Source organism: Cavia porcellus, unplaced genomic scaffold (assembly GCF_034190915.1).
Source record: "Cavia porcellus strain 051 isolate PalLab524CR breed Dunkin Hartley unplaced genomic scaffold, mCavPor4.1 scaffold_17, whole genome shotgun sequence".
Lineage (NCBI taxonomy): Eukaryota > Metazoa > Chordata > Mammalia > Rodentia > Caviidae > Cavia > Cavia porcellus.
This window is the reverse complement of record NW_026947500.1, coordinates 66,819,281-66,843,410: the sequence shown is the minus strand read 5'-3', so window position 1 is coordinate 66,843,410 and position 24,130 is coordinate 66,819,281. Positions and strand designations below refer to the sequence as shown.

At 52.6% G+C, this 24,130-nt stretch overlaps 1 protein-coding gene across 1 annotated transcript in view; it reads left to right on the top strand.

The window, feature by feature from the left end:
• Nucleotides 1–24,130, top strand: part of Brd4 (bromodomain containing 4) — an 80,892-nt gene that overhangs the window by 35,547 nt on the left and 21,215 nt on the right. Inside the window, exons 2-7 of the mRNA XM_063228548.1 lie at nucleotides 15,053–15,371; nucleotides 18,512–18,649; nucleotides 19,938–20,073; nucleotides 21,731–22,017; nucleotides 22,549–22,914; nucleotides 23,710–23,838. Of these exons, the coding sequence (XP_063084618.1) occupies nucleotides 15,087–15,371; nucleotides 18,512–18,649; nucleotides 19,938–20,073; nucleotides 21,731–22,017; nucleotides 22,549–22,914; nucleotides 23,710–23,838 (1,341 nt within the window). The 5' untranslated portion in view covers nucleotides 15,053–15,086. The remainder of the gene's footprint in view (nucleotides 1–15,052; nucleotides 15,372–18,511; nucleotides 18,650–19,937; nucleotides 20,074–21,730; nucleotides 22,018–22,548; nucleotides 22,915–23,709; nucleotides 23,839–24,130) is intronic.

Sequence of the window (24,130 nt, the reverse complement as noted above, 5' to 3'; positions counted from 1 at the left end):
GTGGGGTTCCACCGGTGAGCTTCCTAGGGTCTTCAGGTTGATTGATGGAAGGAACGGCGGTTCTTGGGACAGGGAGGAAAATGAGGAGTTAGTGTTTAGTGGGTAGACTTTTAGTTTTCCAGCATGAGAAAACAGTTCTGGGGATGGCTGTGTACCACGGGAGTGCACTTGAAAGTTCTTCTCATCTCTACAAAAGAGCATTGTCCTCTAAGGCTATGAGAGGGACTAAGTGTGACCCACAGGGGAGGTGTGCATAGCATGGCCAGGGCCTGGTTCCCATCTCCAGCGCCACCAACACAGATGGAGGATGCACACAGTAAGCACTGTCCCTGCAGGAGTATCAGTTGCTACATCTCACGGAGGTCTTCCCTGTTGTCTCCCGGTCCACCAAGGTGACTGGGCGCGTCCCTCCTGGGATGGCTCCAGGGCCTCACACGCTGAGCAAGTCCTTTGCACTGGCTGCACACTGCGCATCCATTTTCACTCGTTCTGTGTGACCCAGGCTGGCCTCATCATTGTACCAGCTCTTATTTTTTGGAGGGGGACAGTCTTCCTGCCTCTGTCTCTGGCGTTGTGTCGCGATGCCTGCATAGTGTTTTCTTTGCAGTAAGTGTATGTTAGCCCTGGATAAGGGAGTGTGCTGGGTCGCTGTGGCACCAGACGGCTTCCCTAAGATGCCTGCTCGTTGCTGTGCAGTCTCTGAGACCTGGCTATCTCAGGAAGGTCGTTCAAATCCATGTGGCTCTGAGGCATCAAGATGTAGGCAGTGGGCCAGGCGTGGTGGCTCATGCCTGTAATCCCAGCACTCGTGAGGCTGAGGCTGAGGCTGAGGCTGAGGCAGGAGGATCGTTGTGAGCTCAAGGCCAGCCCGAACTGCGCAGCAAGACCCTGTCTCAAAAAGACAAAAGATGTAGATGGTGATGCCGAGGAGCTAGATTTTTTTTATTTCATTGGATTATAACATAGAGGTTTTTTTAATGTATTATTTTGAAGGTAGTAAAATAGAACAGAACAAAGCCAGTTGAGACAGTGTAGTGAAATTGGTACAGAACTTCACAGCAGGTTATTGGGATAACAGTCATAGGTATCACAGTATATCTCGTTATCTTCACAATAGTAGTTGTTCTTTCAATCATGTGTAGCAAAATGAAGTACAGAACATTATAGAATTTATCAAAACAGAATATTGAATAGAACAGTACCATTAATCAGAATAAAGCAAAAAAAATATTTGCCTTCAAAAAGATGGTAGAAGGAAATCCCCCTTATTTGCTATATTGCATATGGTCAACCTCCCAAGAGATGCTCAGATCTCTGGTTCCCATTTGCTGAAGCGGGGCAGGGGAAGTGGGATATTTGACTCCCAAGTCCATGCACCGGTAGGTTCACTGTTGCTTAACAGGGAGGCAGGCTGATTGCTTGGTTTCCCAGCCCTCTAAGTTCCAACGTGGTCCAGATCTCAGGAGACATTGGTGGTCCTCCCCCTGGGGCAGCTGGAGCCTGCTACACCACAGCCACTTCCAGGGAGGGGAGCTGCTTGCTTGGTTTCCCAGCACCGTAAGTTCCAACATGGCTCAGATCTCAGGAGATGTTGGTGGTTCTCCCCCTGGGGTGGCTGAGGCCTACAGCATAAGTTTTAAACTGACAAATTTAGTTGCTGGAGAACTTTTAAGTGTGTTTGGGATGCCATGGGTGTATCTTCAATCGCCAGTTTTCACACTGAGCTACATCCCTAGCCCTTTTGTCTTTTATTTTGAGATTGAATCTCACTAAACTGCCCAGGCTGTCTGTCCTCAGACTGGTGCACCTCCATGCTGGTCTCAGTTGCAAGTTTTATGGAACCTGAATGCAGGTGAGATACTTTGAAAACATGGTGCCTGAACTGAGGTGCGCTGCAGGTGTGTGGAGTGCCGCACACTAAGACAGCTCAGATCTGTGAACAGAATTGTTAGCTGTCTCAATTGTGTGTTTTTAATGTTAATGTTAAGTTTTTTATTTTTTTTTGAGGCAGGATCTTACTGTGTAGTTCAGCCAGGCCTTGAACTCACTATGTAACCCAAGCTGGCCTGGCACTCATGGCCATGCTCATGTTGAAATATTTTGGGTATTAATTTTGGTTAATTACACCATTAAGTTGCCTGTCATCTTTTATGTTAATGTGACTGCTGGGAGAGTTTAAATTGCGCGAGCCACCTGGCTAGCTGTCTTCTGATGCACATAGGCACTGTGCAGGCAGGGAGGGAGATGCACCCCTGTGCAGCAGCCCCTGGGTGCTCGTCACCCGCCCTGCCCTGCAGAGACTCCTCTGCTGTTTCTCCAGTAGAGGGAGGAGGTCACCTGACGCAGCCAGACTTGGCATGATAGGAGAAGTGGCAGGAGGCCCTCTCCCCTCCAGGTGTTGGCCTCTGTTCTTCAGACAATACAGAGTCTCTCGAACACTGGTGGGAAGACATGGGAACCCAGGAGTGGCTCTCTGCCTGCATGAGACTGGCAAGGCATGTGTCCTGCCTCTGTCCCTACATGTGCCGTGCCCCGTAAAAGTACTAACCTGGGAGGCTCTTCTGGTCTGGTTTGTACTCCTCCCAGCCTCTGCAGTCTAGAACTTCCTTAAAGCCTTTTCCTTCCTTTCTTCCTGATGGAAAACTATATACATGTCATTTCAGGAAGTTGGAAAACAGAGGTATCAAGTAAAAAACAAATGAGATGAGATGGGTCTCGTGTGGTTTATCTTTTCTCATCCAGTTCATCATCCTTCCTGTTAATACAAGGGTTGGGATGCTTTACTGCTTTGTGGGAAATGAGGGAATGAATAGCAGATACCAGCCTTAAAAGAGTCCGGGCATGGGAGCCTGGGCCTCAGTGTTCCAGCACCAGGATGGCAGGCAGCGAGGGAGCCATGAGTGCGAGTCAGCCTGGACGCCACAAGAGAGCCTGTCTCAGAAACCTTGAAAGAGGCGACATTTTCCTGCCAGGTTAGCTGTTGTCATCTGAAACAGTGGGTTTTGTCCCCATTCAGCCCCTGTGCCTGGAATGCTGGCTGAGGAACTCCTGACGGTGGCACGTGGAAGTGGGCGTCCGAGTGGCCTGAACGCCAAGGCCTCGTGGCTGTTCCCGAAGGCTGCACTGACTGTCGAGGCTTCTGTGACGATGTTTGGCCTTTGCTGTACCCGTGGGGAGTGTTTTGAATGGGAACCTGGCAGTTTGGTTGGTCAGTGGGCCGTGTGTCCCTTTCTGCATTTCCTTTCCTTTGAGCGAAGTGGCGCACTCCCTTCTCCTTACTTGGAGTTGACTATGGGAAGTGAGAGCCAGAGAAGAAAGTCCTCTTACCTGGCCACTTGGTAAGAGTGCCTGGATGCTGAATGCTGTCACTGTCTTTAAAGTCCAGCTTCACAGTGAAGGAAGCATAAAGACATTGATGAAGGAAAGGCACTCCGTTAACAGCAGAGCCACTTACCTAATGGACTCAAGAACCTCTCTACCTGAGTCAGTGTGTGGCCTTGCCCCTCGCACACCTGTTTGCTCCTGGTACATGGGTGTCTTCATGTCAAGTCTTGGCCTTCGGAGGCCAGGTTGGCTTTTCCTCTCAGTGAGTGCCCTCTTTTGCTAGGCTGAAGTGTTCTCCTGGTGTCAGGGTCACAGTGTCTCCTGCAGCCCTTGTGCTGGCTCTGTTCCCAGAGTTGCATTTGTCCCAGCGAGTGTAGGTGGGTGGCAGGAATGTCACCTTCCCTATCCCTGGAGTCTACTCATATAAAACAGGCCTGTGTGCCAGGCTGGTGTGTTGTGGACATTTCAGCCACCGTCTGGCCCTTCGGCTTGCAGACTTTATCTACGTCTTCCTCTTCTTAGTGCCCAAAATGACCAGTTTAACTTGGACTACATGCATGGAACTTGGTAATGACATGTTTCTCTGATGTTTGTGGTGCTAGAAATGCTACAGTTGTAGTTTTTAGTGCAGCTTTAAGTTTTGCTCATGAAGGTTTTGAAAATGGTGTTTATCCATTGTTGATTTTTGAGGCAGGCTCTCTAGTTCAGGTTGGCCTCACACCAGCAGCAGTTCTGCTGCCTCTGCTTGATCCCTATGCCCTTTGCTGGAGGTGGGACATTGCGAGGGGAGTGTGGTGTCATTCGCAGCAGCCTGCTCATCTCCACCAGCACTGTGTTGTCAGCTTGGTTTGCAGAGCCCGCGTCTCTCTCTTACGCCCTTCCCTTGTTTGAAGCTCTTGTGTCTTCCATGGAGTAAACGTCATCTCCGAGCCTTGCTGCCTTGTACGTCCCTCTTTCCTTCAGTGTCTCCTGCCCTTTTTACAAGGGCCCACTGATGCTGAAGGAAGTGGCCAGCTTCCCGGCAGCCCGCTCTGCTCTCCCTACCCTCTGGCTGTTTAGTTTCTATCTTTTGGGGGAGTGGGTATACTTGTGTGTGTGTGTGTGTGTGTGTGTGTGTGTGTGTGTGTGCGCACTGCATGTGTGTGCATGCATATGTCCTGCTGTGTTGCTCATACTGACCTCCAGACTCCTGGGCTCAACTATCCTGCTTCAGCCTCTCCAGTGGCTGGAACTACAAGTCCGAGCCATCAGGCCTGGCAGAATTAGTCTCCCTGCCCTCGCCTGCATTCTTCTCCCTCTTGATGCTGGGGATGTTATCGCCCTCTTCATTTTGCTGAGTCATTAAATTCACCTGGGATGGGCTTAAATTTGGAATCCTCCTGCCTCAGCCTTCGAGAGTGGTGAGATTGTGTGTCCATCCCACCGGGTTTGGAGTCAGTCGGTCTTGTCTGTCTCTATTTCTTTATTTTTATTTTTATTGCTACTAGGGATCGAACTTACTACCTCTTGCTTGCCAGACAGGTGCTTGTGCCGCCAAGCTAAGTTCCTGGCCCTTCTCACTCTCTTAAATAAGGTCTGGCTGTGTCATTCAGGCTGGTCCTGCACTCTCTCAGAGGCTAGGACTGGAAGTGTGTGCCAGCACACCCTGCAGTGTGTCTTGAAGCAGGGTTTCCTCATGAATTAATAGTGCCGTGGTGTTGGTTTGTCTCTCTCATCATGGTCTAGATTGAACTCAGCGCCACACATGTTACACCAGCTGAGTTGAAAGAATGAGTGATCACAAAATAAAAAGCAGAGATGGGTAGTGATGGAAGCAGCCAGAGGATAGTGTCGTCTTAAATTGGTGAGGCCCAGGGCGCCCTGAAGTTGGTGGGTGGTGAGCCTGGGTTTGTGAGTCCTATTTCTCTTTGGAGGGTGCAGTGCTGGGGATGGAAGCCCATCAAAGCAAGTGCCTGCTGGGGACCACCCAGCTCTGTGTGTGGTGAAGGGCAAATCTTGAATTGGTTGACCCCCAGGTTGCAGCTCTTTGCCAGGAGCAGTGCTTGGGTGCCAACCAGGCTGAGAGAGAGGTGGACGGGTGGACACCGAGGGAAGGTGGTGGGAGCTTGTGGAAGAGGCAGATGGTGGAGGGGCTGGGCTGGCTGTTGTACGGGCTGTGTGTGCTGGGTGAGTGATCAGTTCCCAGTGTGAGTGGGGTGGCCACTGGCAGACTGTGTTGACCTTTGGTCCTGCATGCTCACCCACATGCACATCACCTCCTACCCTTTTTTGTTTATTTTGAGACAGTGTCTCACTGTGGTTCAGGCTACATAACTTAATGTAGCTCAGGATGGCCTTGAACTTAATCCCCCTCTCTGCCTCCTGGGTACTGGTGCACCATGCCCAACTTTCTGACTTTAAAGTTTTGCTTACCTTTTTTTTTTTTTTTTGGTCTTTTTCATCTTTATCGGTACCAGGGATCAAACTCACGACTGCCTGCTTGCAAGGCAGGCGCTTATGCTGCTGAGCTAAATCCCCAGCCCCATGCTTACCTTTTTTGAGACTGGATCTTATGGTTTAGTTCAGGCTGGCCTTGAACTCACTGTGTAACCCAGCCTGGCGGCCTACAGCAGTCCTGCCTCAGCCTTCCTAGTGCTTGGGTACAGGGTGCCACCACCCCCAGGTTTGTTCTTCTAATGTAATGTTTTTTAATCACATACTTGCCCTCTAGAAACGTGTGGAACTCAGGCTACAGACTACAAACCTTAGGCCGGAGTGGTTGGCACATAGCCCGGTTTATCTGCTGGGCTGTGGTAACTTTCATGCTGTGGTGGTAGCAGGATGGATTGTTGTGATAGACAGCGTGTCCCACACAGCTGATGGCATTTACTGGGTTCCCTTTATAGGCAGAGTTTAGCCAGCCTGCCCCTGCTGGAATACGTTTCAGCCCAACAGCCTTGATCTTGTCTCTAGGAATGTTTGTTTTCTTTGGTTCATAGATTCATCTGCTGAGTTGTAGCAGTCAACACCATGATGTAACAGGTATGTAACAGGAGCCTTTCGCTGTACCTGGGCCACTTGTCTGACCGGCTCCTGGCAGTGTGTGTAGGGAGAAGTGCAGGATTCCTATGCCCATAGCATAAGCCGCTCGCATAGGACTTTCTAAAGGAGGGGACTAGAGCTTTGGTTGGTGGCATTGTGGTCAGCCCAGGCTGGCTCCTGGTCCTGCCGCCTGCAGGATTCTTGTCAGCCCGAGACGGAGAGCTCGAATGCGGCTCACTTTTCCTTGCTGGGAGTCAGCTCCTCCACGTTGGTTGGTCTGCTTCACAGCAACCTGCAAGGTCTGAGGTCACAGCCTGCTCTCTGCTGGCTGGCCCAGAGGCAGGGCACAGGGTATACACAAACTGAGGGAAAGAGATGATTAAGGCTTCTAAGAGTGGCCTCCAGCATGACCGCTGGCTCCGCTCCAGGCAGCACTGGCTGGCTGATGACACTGGAGCTGTTTGCACCGGCTGCCTGGACCAGCAGCTCGGATGGAAAAATAATCCTGTGTGTGCTTCCCCACTGACACAGATCACACAGTCACACATGTTCGTCATGAGCGTGAGTAGCCATGGCGTAGGGGCAGACGGGAACAGACCTTCCATTACTTGTATGTGTTTAACCAGCATTTCAGTGAAGATTCTGAGCAGAAGGCACACCGCAGATTGACCAATAGGGAGAAATTACAAGGCTTCTACCAGTCAGGATCCCAAATCCCAGCCCCCCAGTGGTTTTGTGTCCAGGAGTGTGCCTTCGAGCCCAGCCAGGGCAGCTTAGGGAGACCTTGTTTGAAAGTTAAAATGTGGACAGAGTCCAGATGCAGCTTAGTGGGTTCAGCCCTCAGCACTGGAAACAAGAGTGGTGCGCAAATGTGAACCTGCAGTTCACAGCTAGGGTCAGCCCGCATTGCCCAGCACAAAGCAGGCTTCAGTCGAGTCCCCTCAGGCTGCTTCCTGCTGAGAAGCCTGCCTGGTAACTTAGTCCTTGCTCTCTCCAGGTCCCTTGTCCCATGCCCCACAGCTTCAGCAGGGAATTAATTGTACTTCGGATTTCGCCTGTGACCTAGGCCTCATCTCACTGGGAACAGATGGTCAGGTGCTGTGACAGTTCTGATTTGTTATGGGAATGAACTTCTCTGGAAACAGCTCTACTGGAAATCAGACTGAGCCTTGCACACAAGCCGGGTGGTTTTTGGATGCCTCTGCTGCGTACTCTGAGTAATGGGAACCAGATCTGTCGGTGTGATCAGCTAGGTGGGTCCCCAGGGCTTCTGGTCAGCGGGCCTCGTGGTGCTTACAGTAGGGAGGTAGCTGCGGGACGCAGTGCTGCTGCTGTGTTGTTGTGGGGCGGTGATACCAGCACCTGCTCTGCAAAGGTTGGTTTGGCTGTCAAGCTGAGATGGGTCAGAGTGCAATATAGAGCATCAGCTCAGGGAGTGGCAGGTACCTCGGCCCGCTTCTCTAGGCCTCCCGAAGATGCATGTGGTGACAGCAGGTATAAAGCATGGTTGCTGTGTTGTATGAGAAAGAAAGCGGTTTGGTTCCCTAGCATTTGTCTTTACAGCTGTCTCTGCTTCTCTGGCATCTTGCTGCCAGTGTAACCGTTACTCAAGGAGGAAGAGGGTCTGAACAGGGCAGACTTGGGCACTTTCAGTGGGCTTACAGAGGACTGAGAGACCAGGAGGACTTAGGTGGAATCAGTGTAGTTTGGTTACACCCCACGTGGTTTACTCAGCTTCCCGGAGTAGTCAAAACTGGGAACTGAATCTGGAAACCAGCTGATTTCTGAGCAGTTCAATTGTGTGTGGTCTTTCACTTTTCCTCTCTGTGTCTCTCTCATGCAGACCAGCTCGCTGTCTGCATGTCCGCCTCTAACCAAACCTGACTCCCCAAGACCCAGGAAGGACACCCACCTGGAGCTGAGCTGGTGCTAATGGGGTCGAGAGGCGCAGGGCTTGGTGGAGGCGGCTTGTGCAAGGGGTCCACTGCCACATCGTTTATGAAGTAGGAACTCCGTCACTGCAGAAGCACTCCTCAGGCTTTCTAAACTTGGATTGTGAAATAAAATGTTTGTGTCTTTAGGCTTGCAATTTGTCTGCACTACTGTCAAGATTACAAACCAGTTTAAGATTCACAAAAAGAAATAATATTTTCTGTAGAGAATTAGAAAACTTCACGGTAATGTTGCCTGCTATATTATACTGTTCTTAAAATGAGAGGTGGGTTGATAACAATGTTTTTTTGTTTTTAAAGACTGTTTCACCATGCAGTTCAGACTGGCCTGGAGCAATCCTACCCCAGCTCCCAACTGGTAGGTTAGAGGCCTGTGCCACCACATCTGGCAGAAGTGAACGTCCTTGGAAAGCAGTCCTGCCTAATCAGAAGCCTGTGAGTGTAGAAAAGCAGTTCAAATTTATATTTTCATTAAACCCAGACATTCTGTAAATTTCTGGTTTATGGCAACCTAAAGCATTTCAAACTGTTTCACAGTGCTTATAGGTCTAAGGAAATAGTGGTTTTGTTTACTAGGTAGCTAGGTACAAACAGTTGTTCGAGCAGTTGTGTAGCTGCTGAAAATGTTGAACACTTAATTTGGAAGGACACTGCTTTGTCCTGACATGGCCTCAGGTGTGTCCTGGTGAGACCTGTATCTGCTGTCCCCTGCTGTCTGCAGTTGCTCTGCCTGGGAAATAATGGATGGTTTTGTGTTGACAGTCACCACCATGCTCTTCTGGTTTTACTGTTCGGTCGTGGGGCGCTGTGGTGCTGACCGTGGCTGTGTTAGTGTCATCTTTTTCTTACTTTTCCAAACTGGGAATTTGTGTTCCGGGACATCTTTGAGAGTGTATGTAAAAACAGAAACCCAGGTGGACCCTGCAACCTTCTTGGGTTGGAAACTGTAAGATGAAATTCTTTTTGTTGGTCCTTGACCAGCAGAGTGACAGGTAGCCCCTGCTTCTTGGCCTCAGGTCAGAATGAGAATGGGAAGAGAGCAGTGTTTTACTTTTTAGATGGGAAACTTGGGTTAGAAACAGTGTCACAAGGGTCCACCTGCCCTCCTGCCAGGTCTCAGGTGTGTTGGCCCTCTTGTTCAGACCAGCGATAGAGGGCCTTTTAGAGCTTCTGAGGGGACAGACAGCCCTCAGCAGCATGTGGGTCTGAGCTGGATCCTACCTGTGCTGTTCCTGCTTGCCCCGCTCACCACGAATACATGCCCCAGCACCTGCCCTTACTAGTCTCCTGCTGTCTGTGTCTCTCTGTCCAGCCCAACCTTGACCTCCTTCAGAGACACTCGCCTACAGGGCACCATGTCCACTCAGGTTACTGCGTCCACTCCTGTCAGTGTCCAGACTGCCATGTCATCGGTGTGAGAGCTGCTTTGCCTTCACCTCCAGAGGTGTCTGTCAGTGGGGGAAGCCCCAGGACAACAGGCTAGGTGTGGTCACTGGGGGCCTGCCCTCAGGGCTGACCAGGAGCTGCTGGGTGGAGAGAGGAAACACCTGGTGCTGGGTGGGAGTCACAGTGTGCTTGTGTGTCTCCTCTTCCCAGAAGGGGTAGGAAATGACCAAGAGGCTGTGCTGTTTGGAACCTGGATGTTAGGGTCCTGGGGCAGCGTGGGGTGACCACGGTGGGAGGGATTTAGCAAGGAGGCTGACCTAGTCAGCTGTGTGCCTCAGTCCTCTTCTGGCTGTCTCATAGAGCTTACAAGCCCTCTTCATTGACCTGGAGGAGTCCAGACATTCTGGTGGATTTGCCTCCTGTTCCCTTCACTTCAGTAGGAGTGGAGTGTGTGTGTGTGTGTGTGTGTGCGCGCGCGCGCGCATGTGGTGCTGGAGATGGAACCCAAGGCTCATGCAAGCTAAGCGGGTCAGTGCTCTGCCATTGAACTGTACCTGCAGCCCAGGAACAGGTTCCTGAAGTTCCCCAGGCGTCTCCCTTTCCTGTGGTTCTTTCTGTGCAGGAGACTGAGCACAAGGCGCAGGCTCCTTGGAGTAACATCCTTGTGTCCTAGAGGCAGTCCAGGGTATATGGTTTCCCTCGGGCTTGGCTTCCTCCCCTGGTGACTGGAGGCCATGTGTGTCATTTGATGGTGGTTGTCATCCTGTTAGGGGAGGGCACTTTTGGCTCTCAGGTCTGAGCCTTTGGGTAACAGCCTTTGGCCATTTCTCTCCCTCCTTGAATATGTGGGTCTATCCATCCATCTTATAAACGGACTCTTTCATTTCCTTGGCCTGTGTGCCCTGGCATGAAGGTGAAGTAAGGTAGGCATAAACCCAGAGCACACCTGACCTTTGACTTTGCAGTGATCTTTTTGGACGGAGGAGACACACCCAGCTCAGAAGCTCCAGAAATCATCTACCTTGGCTTTCCTGTTGCCTTAGGGACATTGCTTGGAGATTTCCAGAATGTTGCTATGCAATGGAAATTTTCTGGGGCAGCTTCCTCTTTGTGGGAAGAAGGCGACGCTTTTCCCTTCTCCTGCATCCTTGCCACCTATCTGCTCATCTGCCCTGGGGCCAGAGCTTCCGCAAGCAAGGCAGGACCCCAGCTTAGCTGTCCCTGGCACACACTCCAAGCACAGCATCAGCTGCTGTGTAGAGAAGTCTGACGCCCCTCCAGGAGGACATTGGCCTTCAGTCTTACTCACTGTAACCCCACCCCATGTCATCGTCCTCCAGTACATGGACACCCCCCTTGTGCAGGGTCATGTGGCACCCATGCCCTTGCCCATTTGGACCCCAGCTGTCCTGAACCACGCCAGCACTGCCCTTCTGTGTAGTGCTGCTCCTTACTTGATGCTTCTGTCCAGTGGCCCACCGTGTTTTTGACTCTGTGCCCTCACCTGTCACTTCACCCAGTCCTGGCTTGATATTTGTGGGCTTAATCTTTTTTAGATTGGTTGTATTTCCTTTATAGTACACTTATTTTGAAAGAAGCTAAAAGCTACAATAAAATAAAGTTAGTGCCATGAGAACGAAGTCAAGTTGTTAAGCTCTCTCCAGGTAATAGAATTGCCTCCAGCACCTCTCAGTGCAGCCAGCACACTGCATCAGGCTAGGGCCTTCCTCTCCAATACTGGGGTGAGAGCGGCAGGGCACTTGAGTCTGGGGCCACACTCCCTCCACCTGAGACCAGTCTGCGCCGAGGGACAAAGTTAAGCGGATCCTTCCACTCACTGTAGCCCTGCAGGGTCTCTGAGTTTGAGGTCTTCCTTGGTAGTGGTGAAATCATCTCTCTCACTCTTTTTTTGGTACTGGGGATGGAACTCATGACCTTGCACTGCCAGGCAGGCACTGTGTCGCTGAGCCACATCCCAGGCCCTGTCATCCCTCTTCCTGTGATCCCCTCAGGAGTGGAGGTGGGTGGTCAGTAGGCACAGGCTCTGTGCACAGCTGGGTGCTACCGTGGGCACTGCCCACCCCGCAGCGCTGCACCTCTCCGGACAACAGCAATGTGCTTTGTGCTGTCAGATGTGTGCATGTGCTTGTGATTAGGTACAGCTCTCAGATCTCCTCCACTGTCATATCTGGAGCAGCATTTCTAGCAGGTCACCCTGGCCCGGCCTGTGGCGCTTGCTCTCGTGGATCTGTGTGTGACCTTGCTTTCGCTGGCACCTGCTCATGCAGGGCTCTAGGGCTCATAGCAACTTTTCTAAGCCTGTCACTCAGCTGGAGATGCGTCATTTTCCCCAGGTTGCCCCATATACTTCGCTCCATTCAGAGTGGCACGTCAGTCCTCTCTGCAGGCGTGCTTCTAGGTTTAGGTACTAGGTTCTAGATTCTTTTAGGTACTAGGTTCTAGATTATGCCAGGAGTATTCCCGCTCGGATGAGGAGTCCTTGGCACGAGCAGCAGACCTACCTAGTTAGCCTGTAGAAACCATGGAAGGGTCGGGGCTGTAGCTCAGTGGCAGAAAAGCGCCTGCCTGACAAGTACAAGGTCCTGATTCAGTTTCTGGTATACACACACATACACATACACACAGAAGAAATCACCGTAGGGGTGGGATGGCAGGAGTTCAGTCACAGAGCATGGGTTTAAGATGCACAAGGCCCTGGGTTCCATCTGCAGCACCAGAAGAGGGTGGTGAAAGAAACCACTGCAGTGTGTGGTGATAGCTGGGAGCTCGCTTGGCTCTTGTGACAAGTCACTAAGCCCACCCTCTAATGAAGCTGCTTCAAGGAAATGTCCCTCTGGGTCCCAAGCTCCTGGCTCATTGCTTCCTTTCACACGGGCATTTCTGCCCAGCTGATCAGTGCTCTCCGTGTCAATTGTGCTGTGATGCAAGGTGACAATTGGAGAGGGAGCTCTTGATGCCCTCTGAGCACCGTCTCTGGTGTCCTGTGTAGGAGAGGTACCAGGACAGGGCTTCCTTCTTATCCAACAGTCTGAGCGGGGCGACCTCCGAGGGAAAGCAAGCTCCTGGAGGTTGTCGTCTCAAAGCTTGGGGTACCCGGTGCAAGTTGCGGGTTCTGGTCTGGCATCCGGACCTGGTCAGGCATGGCTACATCCTTGCTCAGCAGTGGCTGCTATACTATAGCCTCGCTTTCGTGAGCTAAAGGTACAAAAGATTGTTTTGGGTCGTTTATTTGTGTGCTTACATTATTTGCATCCCTCCCCTCTCTGGTTTTGGGGGGAAGGAAGAGGGTGGAGTTGCAGGGGCAACCCCCAGCCTTCATAGTTGGTTGGATGGGTACTTTACCACTGAGTTACAATCCTACCTGCAGCGGGCATTCTTAAATCTCTTCTAGGATTAAAAACAAAACAGCACAAAACCCCTTCCTCTTGAAGCAAACAAGGGTTTCATTCTTCTGTTGGGTCTGTGAGATCTTTACTGTCATTTTCACCACCACTGGTTATTTGTGCAGTTTCCCCCTGCTCCCTTCAGGTCTTTGCACTAAGAGCCTTGAGCTGCCCCACGTGAACCCTCCCGCATCAGCCTCTGCCTTGGAGCAGTGCTTTCTTCAGGAGCTCCCCAGTGCTAGCTGGGCCTGTAGTCCGCCGGAGCACCATGGGGAAGAAGAGGCTTTCTGGACATACTAGTTTTCCCATTCCTTGTCGGCCTCACGCCCACCCTGCAGCTGGGGTCATGGTGTGGGGGTGCATATGGCCAAGACCCATGTGCCAGGCTACTGGCCTGCCTTGTGCCCAGAGGTCCAGCTCCCCACAGAGTCCAGGGACAGACTACCAAGTTTATTTCTGTAGGGTGATGAGATGCACTTGTGAGGAAGTTTTTGGTGTCTTGCTTTAAATTACATTTGGACTGGATGATAATTCAGCAGCAGCTGAAGTTCCTAGTTTTAAAATTGGTTCTTGACCCACTCAGTTGTTCCAGAACGAAAGCCATAACAGAGTGAGCTGGCATGCCCTGCCTTTTCTTGTTCCTCTTCCTGCTGATGGTCACACAACGCTTCTTTTTGAAAGCCCTTCCTTCCTGATTTCCTCGGCAAGGTTTTCTTGTCCCCATAAAACTGCCGGGTTGAATCCTAGAGATGTGGGCAGCCCCAGCTGCTGGTCATATCTTTTGCTTGCCTGTAGAAAAATGTTGTAAGTAGGCAGGGCACAAAGAGATGCAAATAGGCGGCTCATATTTGAGTGTCTGTTTTCTTTTCTCATTCACAGCCTGGAAACTCTTGGCCCTTTAAGTAGAGGGTGGGTTATTGTGTTTCTGGAAGGCAGTTTGCATTAAATAACCTTGTGTATCCCCAGACTACTCTGAATCTTGGAGTTTGTCTCACTGGAATGACTTGCCCTTTTGAGGATGCTTGTGGTGGGTTTGTATGGTGCCTTTAGCATGCATTGGTTGTTCAGGGAGGTATGAAAAGGCACAAGATGGGGTGTTCATTGGGCACTGACAGCCAAGCAAGGCCTTGCCTCTAGAGGTGCCCCTTTCTGGTTAATAAAAGGGTAGGCTGTGTATGCCTCATTCATTCATTCATTCCTTCTTGTTCTATTGAGACAGGGTTTCGCTATGCTGTTCAGGCTGGCCTTGGACTCATTTTGTAGCCCAATTTAGCCTGAAACTTGTGATGATCGTCTTGCCTCAGCCTCTGAGTGTGCTAGGGTTACAGGCATGCGCCACCACACCCCACCAATGGATTCTTCTGTTAATCAGCACTGACCTTACGTTTTTTTCTTTCTTCAAAAAGAAAACTGCATTAAGTTACTAAGAAACTTCCGAGGATGAGGCTATGCTCTGAGCCTCAGCAGAGGTTGTATGGCCCCTCCATGGGCTGGCAAGCTTGGAGTCAGCTCACTAGGTAAAATTACTGACTGGGTTCTGTGCTCCATGAGCCACAGTACAGACAAGAATGTGAATGTGTGTGTCAAATCCAGGGGCCTTGCAAGCCTTGTCTTACCTAAGCTATTGTCCCTTGAATGCTTACAAGTGGAAAAGGAATGTACAGATCTGCACAACGTGACTTTCTTATATCTTCTCCTCCATGAACTCCCTAGCACGCAGTACCTGCTGGTTTCTGGTCAATCCTCAGCTTGTGCCTGCCCCTACTGTTGGGAGCCATCTCCCATTCCCTGCTGGCTGGTGAGCAGGAGAGCAGATACTAGGTGCTGTGGAGCATAGAGTGAGCCCGCCAACTTGTGCAGTCACTGCAGAAAGCTCCTTGGAGGCTTCAGCCAGGAGGCTGTACCATTTCCAGGAGTGCCTGTCTGCTGCTGCATCTCTGATGGGACTTCTCTGTTTTCTTGTAGAGCGCCTGGTGAAGAATGTGATGGGATCATTAGCATGTCTGCAGAGAGTGGCCCTGGGACGAGATTGAGAAATCTACCAGTAATGGGGGATGGACTAGAAACCTCCCAGATGTCTACGACGCAGGCCCAGGCCCAGCCCCAGCCAGCCAACGCAGCCAGCACCAACCCCCCACCCCCAGAGACCTCCAATCCCAACAAGCCCAAGAGACAGACCAACCAGCTGCAGTATTTGCTCCGAGTGGTGCTCAAGACACTATGGAAACACCAGTTTGCGTGGCCTTTCCAGCAGCCTGTGGACGCTGTCAAGCTAAACCTCCCTGTGAGTAGTCTGTGCAGGGCCCTGGGCCTCTGTCCACATCAGTCTCCTCATGAGGACAGATTCCAAGGGAGGGTGGAGATGGATTTGGAGTCACGAGGAGAGCACTGTCTGCCGGCACCTGCAAGGCCTCTGTGTGGCTTCAGGAGTCTTAATAATCGGCATGGGGAAAGAAAAAAAGTGGCTGAAACACTCGCTGGTTTCTTAGATCTGGGATCTTGGGGAAAGCTGTGTAGAGAGAGATTGAAACAGGAGGGAAAAGGCTGGCTCACACCCTCACCTCTGTCTCCAAGGGAGCGTAAATCAGTGCTGAAATCCGAGGGACCAGTAGCAGGTGTGGTGGTCAGACTGCTGTCCTGCAAGCACTGTCGCCTTCGTCACCAGTGCAGGGAGGAGGGGCACAGGCAGCAGATTCTCCCACAGAGATCGGAGGGGATCTGGGAGCTGGGAGCTGGGCGCTGGCCATATCCTTAGCAGGCAGCTTCGGCCCCTCTCTAGAGTTTCTTCCCATTTGCCCACATGTCGTGAACAGCTCTGCGAGCATAAGTGTCTCCCTGCGAGCATGAGTGACAGGGAGCGAGCATGAGTGACAGGGAGCGGTTGGAACAAGTGCTTAAAGTTTTGCTTTTCTTCAAGGCATCAAGGACTTGTCTCTGAGCTGTGCTGTCCTGTGTACCTGGTCCTGTGTTCACTGGCAAGTGAATTAGTTGGTAACAGCTGCTGAACCTAGGTTGGGTTTGCCTGTGCAGGGGTAGTGTTAGCATCCACCTGGCATCCAGATTCATGAGGAAAGGGTATCCTAGTCTGGCATTCTTGGCTTGAAAGTTGTGCATGTGCCAGCTGCCCTGTGCTGTCTATGCACCAGATGCGTGTCACATGAACTTAGGTAGAGTCAGCCAGGGCAGGGTGCCCCAGGTCCGGGCAGTGTACTGGCTCAGGAAAGGGTAGCAATAGAAGAGGGGCTTTGCCCACATTGATTGACTGACACAGCAGGTAGAGGAGCCAGCTGTGGGGCGAGCTTGCTGGTCCAGTCTCTGGCTGGGCTGTGCAGGGTCTACAGTTGAGGGTGCTGTTCTTAAAGAAATACAAAGAGCCTTTGGACAGAGGGAGCGAAGGCCAGGTGCAGGGTGCTCTGAGACTTTCCCAGGAGGAGGCAGGAGAATCCACTGCGGACAGCAGCAGTCTCCAGGTGTCTGTGGCAGAGGCGTGAGGGTGTGGCCTGACTGCCTTGTTGGTCTTAGGAGTCCACTGATGACCTTAGGAAGATGTGACACAGGCATGGGAAACAGATTTGAAACAGGGCGATTGAGGTCAGGGCATGAGACCACTTTTTCCAGAAATTGAGCTTCAGAGGGAAAGTGTATCCTAGCCAGAGAAGGGGAGGGGCTGTCCTGTAATAGGAAAATGCAGTGAGGACAGAGACTGGGGGCCGAGGCCAGTGGAGGAGAGGGCTCTGGAGGCACTGAGATCCCAAGGAGGTGGTGTGGCGTCCCAGGAGAGGTCACGGGAGCAGCACTGGTGAGTGGGACACACAGACGTGTGTGGCCGATGAGGCTAAGGCTGCGGAGTGTGGGCCTGCCAGTCCCGGCGGCGGCGGACTGTTTCCAGCAGTGATGGGGACAGACTGACTCCAGGTGGAACCGATCCAGAGGAGGGAGGGCTGCTGTTTGCTGCGAAGACATCTTGCAGTCCTTGGTGTGGACTGAAAGAGGGGGACTGGGCTGGCAACAGCATCGTTCCCCAGTTTTCCTGGGAGTTCACAAGAGCTCCCTCTTCTACAGGAGCTATTAATAGGCACTCTCTCCAAAGAAATGGCTGCCCCGTGCGTCTCCTGAGGCCTTCTAGAGCTTGACCTGTGTCTACGTCTCTCTGGTCATGCCCTACGCCCACTACCCTCCTTCCCAGCTCTCCGTCACAGTCATGCCCTCGAGGCTCTTGAAACCACTGTGGCCAGTACAGACACCGAGTCCTGTCCTTAGGGGACTTTGGGCTGCAGGAAGAAGTATGAATGTATTTGGGCTTGGCAAGGGGCTGGAGCATAGTGTAGACAGTTCAGTTTTGAGTCCCTCCTCGGCCCCGCCTTGGCCTGGGATGTTTGGGTGTGCACATGCCCCCTTAACGCCTAAATGCAGTGGTGTCGGAGCAGCTCGGATCCCACCGCCCACCACCTTTCTTAGAAAGTCAGGACTTGGAGCTTCTGAGCATAGGCCAGCGCTCCTTCCAGCGGCCTCTCTGCAGCCTTGGCTACCCCGCTGGGCTTCATTCTGATGCCTAGGAGCTGGCTCTCTTTGGTGTGGCCTAGTGGCTCCAGCTGGCCTGATATTTCAGGCTGTATCCGTGAACTCCTCCCTGGTTCTCTGTGGTCATCCAATCCCTGCTTGATCCATGCTCAAATTATTCACGTATTTTTGAGAATAAACTTCGGGTTTAGAGAAAAGTTGTGAGGATGACACAGAGTTAGATTTGAAGGCCCTTAGGTCTCCTGTGCCTGCCATCCAGGTCCTCCTAGTCAGAGTGAGGCCTGAAGGCTTGTGGACACGGCCTACTGGAGTTTTCAGTGCGGATCACAGGAGGCTATGTGACTGACAGGTAACCTGGGTCATCCAGCCGCATGACAGTGCTGACCAGTCTTTGGTGGTAGACTGCGTGGAGGTGAAGAGATGAATCTGGTGAGGCAGAGGAGACACTGACGCCTCAGGGTTCTGCTGTGTGATGGAAGCGGGGTGCAGGTGTTCCATGGGGCTCAGACCTAGGGGCCCAGGAGCACGTGGTTTATGGAGGGTACCGGCTGGGGTGCTTTGGCTGCTGCTTTACAACAGGATGTGTGCTTGCCCATTATTTACAGCTAAAGGCTATTTTAACATAAAGAAAAACCATACAGGTAAATTTTAGTGAAGATAGCCAACCCAGAGAGGGCAGCTGGCACATCTCCTTCCAAGTGGCACCTCGAGTTTCGGAGTCCTTCCTTGATCCACTTTACTTTGGATTTCCCCAGTGGTCACTGGCCGATGCCGTGGAAGAGCTCCCATTGGCTGTGCCTCTTGTGGGTTTATCTGTGGGGTAGAATAAAATCCACAGGCTGGGCCGGCCTGGCCCAGGGTGGCTGCCAAGGTGACACTTGCCTTGTCCCCTCTCCTTCCCAGGATTACTATAAGATCATTAAAACACCTATGGATATGGGAACAATAAAGAAGCGCTTGGAAAACAACTATTACTGGAATGCTCAGGAATGTATCCAGGACTTCAACACTATGTTTACAAATTGTTACATCTACAACAAGGTGAGCTGTGGGGCCAGTGTCCAGAGACCCTGGGGAAGCGGAGGAGATAGAGAAATGGAAGGTTTGTCAGGAGACCAACGCAGGGGCTGGGGTATTCAAAAGGATGAGGCTTCGACCTGATAGCAGGTGGCATTGGGACTGGAGGCCTTGAGACCTTGATTGTGCCCTGGCCTGGGAGCATGTCTTTTGCCGGGAGGAGTGCGCTGGCCACTGTGGGGCCTGGAGCATGTGCTTCTGGCACCCTGGGGATTTGGTTCCTGAGCACGTCTGTGGAGGAACTGAAAGCAGCAGCGGTCCGTGCCAGTCCCTCAGGATGGTGTGCGTTGGCAGGGCAGAGCCATTCAACTGTAGTCTTGCAGGGGGAGCTCAGACAGAGACTGCAGCAAGAGCGGGCTACAGGGGTTGGCTGTAGAGCCCGCTGTTCTGTGGGTCACATTCTCTTGGAACTGTGGACATGACCATTGAAAAGCCCTGGCCATAGCATTCAGTATCCCCCTGCTCTTACCTGTACACCTGAGAGCCACTTCTAACCCCGTAGCCAAACCTTTTGGCTCGGCCATGAAGCCAGATCATTTGTTTACAGTTCAGACCACAGAAGTGATTAAAACCAACCCTTTCCAATATAACGACTCTGGAGGGAGACACTATACAGAACTCAGCTTTTGGCCTCTGCTGGTGTAGTGGGTAAAATTGCCCAGAAGAGATGGGTAGGTGAGTTTCTTGAAGTTTACTGTGTTTTGTAAAGTCCTAGCTCTCACCACTTAGGTGGTGGAAATAAATGTACAAACAAGGCCCTTGGTTCAGAGCTGATGTCCTGGATGAGGTGACAGCCTGGGGACCCATAAAGCAGCGTGAGACGGGCCTTATCCAAACCCCACTGAGCTGCCTTGGGGGTACGTGGGGAGCACTAGTGAAGCCCTGCTAAAATAGTAGTCGTGGCAGGAAGTCCTGTATAACTGATGCATTTACAGCGAATTCACTTGAGATGTGCCACCTAAAGCTAGGAGGGCCCCGTCAGAATTGGTACACTAGGTAGGTGCTTTCAAGGCACTAGGATGGTTTCCCACACAGGCCAGGGCTGAGCCAGTGAGACAAAGAGGTGCACTTAGATGCTGGGTCAGCACCTCCTGGGGCACCCAGTAGTGTATAGCTGTGGCCCCGTGGGCTCCATATCAGGGTAAGCGTGTAAATATGATGCTTCACACGTGGGAGGGATGGCTTAGGTGTCCTGTCCGCAGAGGCAGGGAGGAGAGGCTCCCGGCTCTACCACACGTGTCTCTTCATCCAGCCTGGAGATGACATCGTCTTAATGGCAGAAGCGTTGGAGAAGCTCTTCTTACAGAAAATCAATGAACTTCCCACAGAAGAAACTGAGATCATGATAGTCCAGGCAAAAGGAAGAGGACGAGGGAGAAAAGAAGCAGGTAGGGTTCAGAAATAGAAGCAGCTGGGTTTCGGCTCTGGCCCAGGTCTAATGGAGGAGTGAGGGAGGCAGGCAGCCAGGGGGTGACCGGCTGCCTGCCCCACAGGGTTCTGTAGTGCTGTGCTTCCCCTCGGCAGTGCTCGGGAGACCTTGCTTCTCTACAGTGTCCACGGCCTTAGGCCAAAAACAGTGCCAAACCTAGGATCCCAGTGCTGGGGAGCCAGAAGGTGGGGCGTTAAGGTCAGCCTGAACCCACATAGCACAACTGTCTCAGAGAAAAGAAAAGAAAACTCCTCCCAGGGAACCTTGGTGCTATAATTCTCACCTTGACAGTGCTGTGTTCCTGTGGATGGTTTCTCTCCCCACCCCTACCCCTTCTCTCCCGCCCCTCACTTTCTAGGCCTTCCTTTCAAGGGTGCACCCAGGCTGCACACCTGCTAGGCAGGTGCTGTGCCATTGAGCACACCTGTGGTCCAGCCTTTGCATTTTAGAGTAAAGAAACTGATCTGATCAGCACCAGTGTTAGTCAGTGGCCTGATCAGAAGCTCTGAGGTATGTCATGTGTCGTAGGGTTGACCAGCTCCAGCATCCAGTCATCTGAAGTCGGTTATGCCTTTCCTGTCTGGCTCTGTGTGTCCTGCCTCCCTTGTCCCTGAAACCCCCTTAACAGCAGGATTCTGGAGGCCAGTTGGCAGCTAGTTCCCCACTTACAGAAATGTTCCTGTCTAGGAAGGTGTAACAGCTACCTCTGTAGCTCTGTGCCGCAGAAGCATGATGTTCTCAGGGCTATGAGTTGTTGGCTTCTGTGGCCCCTCACCTCATTGTGAAGTAGTGGTCGGACAGGGTCATTTAGATCCCCTGATGTGCCTAGCATAAACAAGGGAAACCAGTTTTGCTGGTCACTGCTTTGCCAATCCTCATACCCTTACATAAAGACTCTGCTCAGCTCTTGCTTTCTGAGACCAGGTGTTTGGTCTGTGCACCTAGCAGACCTAATGACAGCTTCTGTGATCCAATTCTGGGAGTACCTAAGGAAGGAGAGTCTGGAACACAGCAGACCCTCCTACTTTGCACAGAGTGCTGGGTGTCGGACCGTTGTGTGGCATCCAGTGCACCTTTGAAGGACACAGCAGTTGAGATCATGGCCTTAGGCCTCAGTTCTCTGGTTCACCTGCTCATGGGAGAGCCCTGGTCATTGCCCCTCACTTTTAGAGCATGTTGGCTGTGCAGCATGGCCACCCAGCTCCAGGGGCACAGCCTGCAGTGGTCATGAAGGGCAGTGGCTGTCCACCTGGCTCTGAGGGGCGATGTCATGCCAGTTCCCAGAAACCTTGGTCAAGGGTGGCTAAAGCCGAATGCTTACTCAGCACTCAGCTCTCGTAGGAACAGGTCAGCTCTGGCCGGATATTCCAAGGAGCGTTTGTTTCCTATCCACATTGTAGACTCTGCTCTTTCAGGCCCATGACACCCAGAATTGCAGACTACAATGTGCTGCTGCTCCCTGAACCCTGGGGTAAATAGGCCTTGGCCCAGGGACACCTAGGACACAGACACTGTCTGGAGCAGGTGGACTGACAGACGTGTGCTGGTGTGTGTGGCAAGGTCAGCCAGCAGGCAACAGCACAGCCTCTAACTCCTGTCCTTTTTGTGGTTGATAGGGACAGCAAAGCCTGGTGTATCCACGGTACCAAATACAACTCAAGCGTCAACTCCTCCGCAGACCCAGACTGCTCAGCAGAACCCTCCAGCTGTTCAGGCCGCGCCTCACCCCTTCCCCGTCACCCCAGACCTCATCGTGCAGACTCCTGTCATGACGGTGGTGCCTCCCCAGCCATTGCAGACTCCCCCACCAGTGCCCTCCCAGCCACCACCCCCACCTGCGCCTGCCCCTCAGCCCGTCCAGAGCCACCCACCCATCATCACCGCCGCCCCGCAGCCTGTGAAGGTGAGCATCATGGGCACCGCAGGCTCCTGGCACCAGGGCCCGGCTTGTAGGAGACAAGGTCCTGTCCTTGCTGCACTCCTTGAAGCCTGTTATGTTCCCCAGGCCCTGGCAAGTATTTCTGGGGAAGCAGGTACTCCGCTGACCCAGAGAAATCCCAGCTGTGTTCCTCTGCCCAGCAGGCTCCTGCCTCTGAGTGAGACCATGTATGTTTGCGGGCACCATCTAGTCCGGCCTCTGGGCGAGGTCCCTGAGTAGGAAACAGCTGTGGGAGGTCCTTTGATGCACGCATGGGAGTGAACAGATTCTGAGCTCTGTGTGTCCCGTCCAACCGCCCTGGGTTCTGACCCAGCCACAGAGAAGAGTAGTGGAGGGAGTCTTCCCTGTCCATCACCTGTACAGCCCAGCCGCCTCCCGGTTCAGTGTCTGTGGTTGTTGGGATCCTAGATAGGACCTGTTTTCGGGTGACCCCGAGGGGCAGCTTGTACTGCGTGCCGTTTCGGATGGAGCCTGATACATCTGTGCTCCTGGCAGACAAAGAAGGGGGTGAAGAGGAAAGCAGACACCACCACCCCCACAACCATTGACTCCATTCACGAGCCGCCCTCACTGGCCCCGGAGCCGAAGACCACCAAGCTGGGGCCCCCCCGGCGGGAAAGCACCCGGCCTGTGAAGCCCCCAAAGAAGGATGTGCCCGACTCCCAGCAGCACCCGGCGCCCGAGAAGAGCAGCAAGATCTCAGAGCAGCTCAAGTGCTGCAGCGGCATCCTCAAGGAGATGTTTGCCAAGAAGCACGCTGCCTACGCCTGGCCATTTTACAAGCCCGTGGACGTGGAGGCCCTGGGCCTGCATGACTACTGTGACATCATCAAGCACCCCATGGACATGAGCACAATCAAGGTACCCTGCATGCCCCTGGGAGGAGTGGGCAGAGGCCGGGTCCTACAGCTCCCTTGAATTGCAGAATGGTGTAAAGTTTCCCCACCAGTGGTGGGGGGGCTCCCCCTGCTGGGTGTTTTGGGAGTGGGCCACTGTGGTTGCAGAAGTCAGTGCTGCCCCCTGCCCCTGTCCAGGGAGAGGCAAGATGCATCTGTGGCCACAAGGGCCAGGGCCCTGGCACCATGTACCTGGTAGCTGCTATGGGAGGTGGCCAGGTTCTATGCTGTGGAGCTGGCTGGCATGCCCTTCACATGACTCTGCATTTTCCTCCTCCTGCAGTAGAGTAAGGGAGCCCAAACATGGCACAGGCAAAGCAGAGGTGGTGACCAGCGGCATGGCCTGTTCCATGTCCCCAAGAAAAATACATGCAGAATCAGGGCTTGGGCCCAGTCTAGCCTACACCTTCTCCCTCTAGTTCTGGTGTAAGCCCTGCCTCCTGGGGTTCTGTGTCCTCTTGCCCTATGTTTGGGCAGTTGCAGTGACCCCCAGAGGGTGAATGTGAGCTGCTGACTGGGCGATTCACAGCCCCAGGTCCACATGATGCTGATAGTGGAGTCATGGCCTGTGTATACCTTCACCCCAAATCCAAAGCAGGCAGAGCCAGGCATGGTAGCACACACCTGTAATCCCAGCACTTGGGAGGCTGAGACAGGAGGATCACCACAACTTCAAGGCCCGCCTGCACTACACAGCAAGACCTTGTCTCAAAAACAGCAGCGTAGGCAGACGTGGCTGACCCTTGTCTTATCTTTGTAGTCTAAACTAGAGTCCCGTGAGTACCGAGATGCTCAGGAATTTGGTGCTGATGTCCGACTGATGTTCTCCAACTGTTACAAGTATAATCCTCCTGACCATGAGGTAGTAGCCATGGCCCGAAAGCTCCAGGTAAGGATCTGGGGAGAGCAGGCCACACCTCTCAGGTGTGTGGAGCAGAGCCCGTGCATGTGCCCTCAGGAGAACCTGCCGGGCTCCAAGCCAGCACGAGCCTTTTAGGGTGGGTCATCTACTGACTGTCAGAGCAAGGGCCTGGTTTCCTCTCCAGGTGATCACAGAGAGCTCTCACCCTTCTTACCCTCCACCTCCACTTCCTTGCCCTTGGCTGGAAGAGTGTGTGCGCTGCGCCTGGCTGCTCTTGTCTCCAGAGTAGACCTGACTCAGGTTGGGGGAGGTAGCACAC